Genomic DNA, 6,773 nt, shown 5'->3' on the forward strand with positions numbered 1-6,773 from the left:
CGACCCCCACTTTTTCAGTCTTATTTCAATGCAAAAAACACCGTCTTATATTCGGGCCAATACGGTATTTATGGCCTACAGGTGTTTTTCATACTGAATTTACTACTGCTTTAAAGTAGGTTCCTGATTGGCTACTGCCGTGCATTCCATCTTTAACCCTTTCAGGGACAGCGGTTACTACAGCGGACAGCTTTTCATGTTATCAGGTTACAGGGAGTATGAAAGGGTTCATTAAGATTTGGGTCTCCGTCCCTACATGCGTCTAAAATTATTGCCTGTAGTACGTCCACCATCCACAACCGCAGAGGGGCACCGCAGGGGGCCCGTTTACTCTGTCTTAGAGTTCGACTTTTTCCATCTTGAAATGTCTGTATTGCAGCAAACCGCTAAAGCTGTGTTAGCTCGACAATCGGGGGCACCGCAGGGGGCCCGTTTACTCTGTCTTAAGAGTTCGACTTTTTCCATCTTGAAATGTCTGTATCGCAGCAAACCGCTAAAGCTGTGTTAGCTCGACAATCGTGAACTTGATTTGATGCAGTTACATCGCCTTGATTATTTTTAGCGACGACAGAGGTCGGGTCGCAGGTCCTCACCACTGCGGTAGCGTAGCTCCCATTGGTCATCTCGGGTGAGGTGGGCGTGTGGCGAAGGGAGGAAGGAGACATGCTCAGATCCACTGCAGGAGGCGTGGGGGTATCTGTTCGGTCGTGGGAGACGACCTGCACACCTAAGACACCCGCAGAAAAATCCACAAGTGAGACGAGTTCTACAGTGTGAGGGTTGTTCCGCTGCTTGCGACATCACCCACCTGTGTGCGGGGATGCCGGGGAGGCGGGATCGATGACCGCGGTACCATCGTCCGTCATGCGCAAATGGCGAGCCCTTTTGGGGATCGTCGGCGAGAGAGTCGGTGAACGCGACCCACGGTCCCATCCGTTGGTCCGCCGAGGGAGTTTCAGGTCCAGTGGCTCGTCCAGGGAAAGCATGACCACACCTGCACAAACATTGCGGACAAACAGGGGCCAAGAGGGAGGGTCCGGTAAAGGAGTCGGATGTTTTTCCCGTAAAATTGAGCATTCCAGTGTCAGACTGTGACCGATAATGATAAACACTTTTGATATTTGCCAGGTTAAATGTATCTGGAATTCCACTGTCCCGCTGGGGAAGTATTTCTCCCCAACAATGGTAAACTGACCACAATTGTAAACCGAAACACTGAGTAAGCAAAATAAAAATAAACACAGCGATCCAAGAAAAAAAAAACACAGCTCCCCATCCCCCCACCCCCCCACTCCCCATCTTGACCTTTACTCACAGACTCTTCCTGAGGAATGTCTACAATCCAATCCAGATGGTCAGCCTCACCGCCAAGCTCGACCACCCCACCCCTTGGCCAGGCACCCCCTGCCCAGCCCCGTGCACCCTGTCACATCAGCCCCACCAACCTCGCAGTGTGCACCATCAGACTCCACAGACCTTTTAGGCCCCACTGGTCAGGACCCCGCCCGCCCTGCAGGCTTTTAAGTCCAGCTGCATCAACTCCACCTCCTCCTTCCCCTAAACACACTGACCTCAAGACCCAGCCTGAGGGTTGGGGCCAGGCCACTTCATCGAGAGTTCCCCAATCATCATGAAAGCACATTGCTGCTCACGGAAGTTATTTCAACACTTCAAAAAACAATGGTGATCCTAAATAGCATATAATAGTGAGGATAAACGGTTCGGATAATCGATGGATGGGATACCTGCCACATTTTGTGACATTAAATCATTCCTGTAGTTCAGATCCAAATTCCCAAAACTTTTCTTGGTTTTGGAAATAAAATGAAAATTCTCACAAAAGTTGGAGATGCTTGCCAGGTTATAGATAAGGTTATGCAATCCGATGAAATTCATGTTCTCCAAGTCCAAATTTTGTCTGCATTTTTTGTTTTTCCGGCGCACTTAAAATGTTCATAAATTTTTGACTTTCCCTGTTCATGCTTTCTATAGAACAGCAGATAGCCGTATTTCTATATACAGTATGAACCCAATAAAAGCGGAACAGTACAAACATAGCACAGATAGGGTCATATTGTTATTGTCCAATAAAAGCCATTTTTATTTTATTTTTTTTAATCTTAAAAGACGTTTTGGGGACTATAATAGCACCAACATATGGAATAAACAATAACCAGACATTACATCCAAGATAGTGTTTTAACATTTATACAGTTCAAATGTACTTTTGTCATCATTCATTTCATTTAATTTTCATTGCACATGATTTCTTCTTCTTATATTCAATCGTAGTTAGCATATTAGTTTTTTAATCGTCCAAGAACAGATGACAGCAAAAAAAGAACTTAACATTTCTGGGATGAGGAGGCTAGTTACCGCTAGCTAATCTGGGAATATGTTTCCTGACATGTAATCGGAATTTGAAATGGGAAATTGTATTCGCAGCCCCAAATATGGTCTTACATTGAGTAGGATCCATCCTCAGTTTCAAAATACATACGAATCATCTTTAAGCATTTTCCGACTGAATTCAGTGGCTTATCCCTAATGTGCATCAAGTGTGTGGTGAAGCGCACACATGGTCATTGATTAAACATTAATTTTAACAACCTCCCCAATCCTCTTTCACACACACCCATGCGGCACCGCACTTGTGAATGGGGGGCTTTGAGAGCCACTGGCTGGGGGCCACATGAGAAAGGCCATGTGTCTGGGAGGTACGGAGCACGGGGGTCGCCAGGTTCGCTGGCCATCACTCTCAAGACACCCACAAACAGTGCAGGGCAGGGTTGAGATAAAAAGGAAAGATGCTGACTCATTAAACAAAACGCGGGTATTCGCTAAAGGGCCATTTCGTTTGGTACCCCCTGCAAATCCAACACAAGAGTGAGAGCAACCAGTGCGCCTTTACAAAGTTCCAAATGCAAAATTTTTGATGGCGCAATCGCTGTTGCCGTCCTAATCCTCGACGTGACAAGGGTGTGCTCAACCTTGCCCGCGCCGTAACTGCTTCCGCACGGCGAGCCCGGTGGCTTCTCACTGCGGCCAGGGAAGCAGAAAATCGCCTGTCATCCACTCAATGATTAAGCCCCTTACTCCGAGGTGCAGACCAGCGATCGGCTTAACCTTTTTCCAAACAAATCCCGTGCTCATCCTCCGTGGGCGGACAAACAGAAATGCTGCTTCCCTCCTTGCAAGCATTGTAATCCACGCTTTCTCAAACACGTCAGGTCCTTCATCTAAAAACTGAATGGAAACCTGACCTGAACTGCGTTCGGACCAATGCAATTAGTTGACCAAGCCATTGGTTGAATGAATCACTTCTCATGAGATGATTGTGACATCTACATACAGTGGCGCCATACAGCGGTGACCGGACTTCGGAGTTTTTGGGAAATGCAGTTGTAGACACGTCTTCAAAAAAAGAAGCTTAAGCTGTTTAATTCCTCTGCCAGTTGCAGACTGCGATCAAACTAACAAAACCTGTACAGTCCGAGTACTTCATATCACTTGCGGTCTTTTTATCCCCGCCTTGTCTCAACACCTCTTGGTGGAAGATGTGCTTTGCTTGGGATCAAGTATCACCCAAAAATTCAATAAGAAAGCAAAACGCACACTCAGCACACCAAGTTTCATGAGTTGCATGTCAATATTTTTGACTTGAAGGAAGCGTCTTCAGGGGCACCGGATTGTTTTCCATGTTCGCCCCATGGTGACTCAGCCACCACCGCCGGACATTCTGAAGACGTTGCACTGGTTGGGAAGTGACTCAAAGTATTTGTATCTCATTTGCTGCTGACCAGGGGAGGTTTATGACAAAGGGGGGGGGGGGAACACCGCCCTCCCTCGCAAGCGGACTTCCGTGCTCGACCGTGGGGTCGAGAGTTTCTCTGAAAGGCGGCATTGTCCCCTCGGCGGGGCCCTGGCGCTGTGGGGCAGAGTAAACACAGCGTGGAGCAGCCGGAGAGAGGACAGGGGCGATGGCCAGCGGGCAGGCCCGAGGGGCGGAGGGAGCAAAGACAGGATTCCATCAGTGCCTGGAAGGGGTGGAAGGCAAACCTTTGCGTGTGCCCACTTGATCCTGCGTCACCCTGCATTAACCGAGGCCCCGAGTGTCTTTAGGGCTTGGTAAAAAGCAGTCCCTCCAGGAATTGCACTGTCGAGACAGCAACATTCCAGCTCATTCAAACAATATCCACCGCTTCGAATTTGGGCCACTCACCGCAACTTTTCCAGGAGTTACATCAGTTACATAGCAGTCCCCCAGCAATTGTTCATTTAGTTTTTATTGTTTAGCTGGCCAATAAATGTTCCAACACACAAGCAAAATGAAATGAGACACGTATATTGAAACAAACTAACCTGCAGATCAAACTCAAGGCTCAGGGGCCAAATCTGGCCCGCCACATCATTTTAAGTGGCCCGCGGAAGCAAGTCAAATATGTCAACTTCCATGACGCTTTCTTAAAATGTCGACCAAAATTTTAAATTCTCATATGTAATAAATAAGAGGGATATTCTAAGCATTTCCTTGTTACCAAACCCCTCATGATAGTAACTTAAACAAGAGTTGAATCAACAGTTGGGAAGTTGACTTCTGTAGCCCTCGTGCCATGCAGGTACACTCCATGTACACCTGCATGAGTTGTGTCGCAAAAACAAATGCATGCCACAGGTTTAAAACCCATGCATGGCATGCATTTGTTTTTGCAACACAACTCATGCAGGTGTACATGGAGTGTACCTGCATGGCACAAGGGTTTTTAAATGGTTTCAGTCATAACCACCCTCCAAGGGAAACGCTAACTAAAATGTGGCCCGTGACAAAAATTTGACACCCCTGCGATGGTTCCCGATTGACCAGTGGGGATTGCGGTTGCCTCTCGTCTGGTGTCTTACCCCCAACTCTCAGCATTTAATCAAAGCGCAACTGATCCAAACGGTTTCAAATAAGCCCAATTTACAGAAGGAGACCATAACTCGGCCGCGTATTCCTGCATGGGTCTTCCAAAAACTGTATCTGCAAGTTCACAGAGAATTAAATGTTAAGGGCGGGGGAAATTGGCAAGATGAACCTTTAAAACAACCACTCTTCATAATTGCAGAACAGTGGTTGGGAAATTTGAGTCCCCCACACCTCCTTGTTTTTGGTGTGAAGATACAAGCACTGGCATTTGTGACTTGAACTTCTTCCATCTGCAGAGAGGAGTTTCAGCTAAAACAATTCCTTGATTTGCTCAGTGTGCGTCTTGAACCCTGTGCGATGTTGTGATGAAGTACGAATGACAAGCCATCTATCTGCCTCGTACTTTCCTCCTGCGAAACACCAGAGGATGACCGAGGAAATCACGTTTCATCTAAATCTGGTGCAACCACTGAAAGACTGGCTTGAGTTGGCTTTCAGCAACGTCTTAAAGTTGGACTTCGGCCACCGAGAAGCGAGACAGAAGAGGCTTGCTCACCTGTTACCGTTTGTATGTTGCATTGGTAAACAAATGTTGATGAGATGAGAAATGGACTTTTTAAAAATACAAGCGTGCGTCAGCCACTCATGTTTTTCTATTCAAATGCATGATTCCATTTGAAATCCTGCAAGGTCTGGCAAAGGCGTGAGAGAGAGAGAGACGGCCGATTAAGGTAGCACAAGGTTGCTCGTGGGGGGGCTTGTGGACCTTGGTGCTCCTGCGAGGCTATAAGCTCCCGTGGATCACTTCTTGACCCTGATCCCAACTACTGATCTTGAGCTCGATGAGATCTGCACGCAACAGGATCATGTTTCTGATCTGATGTACAAAGCAACCGCAGGCATCCTCAGGTGCGAGATTTGGTTGTGTGGCCCCCACCGAGCCAGGCTGTAATATAATCCCCCCCACCCCTGCTGTGACCCTGGGAGGTGATATCTGGAAGGATGGTCTCTTGCAAACAAGAAAGTATGCCCGACAAAACACACAAGTCTGCCATATTTGTTTGAAGGGGTCATTCGGGCTTTCTCCGATGAGTCCTTCATCAAATTGTTCAGGGTTAACTTTACTTTTCGGGACTTTGTAACGATATTTAGTGACTGCTCCGAGCACTCTTGAGACTATTTTTCAAAGTATTTCATAGTATAAATCAATAGACTGCATTTGCGGTGGGCGTTTGATACCGCCAATGCCAGAATGACCAACGAAAACACACATGTGATGTCACTCATGGGTGGATTTTAAAAAACGGTGACACGAGAGTCACGGTGTGCCTGATGTCCTCCACCCACCTGACGGATGAGCGGCGCACAAAGCTGAGATCTTTTCAGACAGGAAAGCTCAGTTTCCACTTCTCCTCACGGGCCTCTCTCTCGCTCTCTCTCATTTTTAGCTTTGTCATTGCGTCCTTTATTCCCTCTTTCATCTGCATGCTTCCCTTTGTCTTTGTGGCTTCTCTGTTACATCATGTGCAGATGCACTGACAATTCCCACTCAATGTTTTGACGCCAACTCGGAGTGGAAAGTAGGGGAAGGGGAGGGGTGATTTTGGATTTGGAATTGCAGTGTTCAGAGAACCAACAGGATATTGGGGACCATCCAGTTGTTGCAGGGGTAGCGGTCGAGCAACACGTCGGCTTCTTGCGGTCCAGATAGAAAATAAAAAGCACCATTAACAAATTAGAGCGTGCAAAAAGAAGGGAAGTGGAAAGACAAAAAAAAAAAAAAAAAAAGAGAGCACGCCCAAGTAACAGGAAGCTACGATGGCCTCCCGCCAGGGCCTTCGGAGACTGAGGAATTCCAGAGAGGGAG

At 47.2% G+C, this 6,773-nt stretch overlaps 1 protein-coding gene across 3 annotated transcripts in view; it reads right to left on the bottom strand.

Moving 5' to 3' along the window:
* glis2b (GLIS family zinc finger 2b) overlaps positions 1–6,773 on the bottom strand; it is a 26,794-nt gene that overhangs the window by 5,882 nt on the left and 14,139 nt on the right. For 2 of the 3 annotated variants that reach the window (XM_019897389.1, XM_019897387.1), the window contains exons 2-3: positions 809–994; positions 594–727 (exon numbers count right to left, since the gene is read on the bottom strand). In XM_019897389.1, the coding sequence (XP_019752948.1) occupies positions 594–727; positions 809–986 (312 nt within the window). In that variant the 5' untranslated portion in view covers positions 987–994. Of the gene's footprint in view, positions 1–593; positions 728–808; positions 995–6,253; positions 6,384–6,773 lie in introns of those variants that run through there. The other variant, XM_019897388.1, reaches the window with a different exon arrangement.

Source organism: Hippocampus comes, unplaced genomic scaffold (assembly GCF_001891065.2).
Source record: "Hippocampus comes isolate QL1 unplaced genomic scaffold, H_comes_QL1_v1.1 scaffold238, whole genome shotgun sequence".
NCBI lineage: Eukaryota > Metazoa > Chordata > Actinopteri > Syngnathiformes > Syngnathidae > Hippocampus > Hippocampus comes.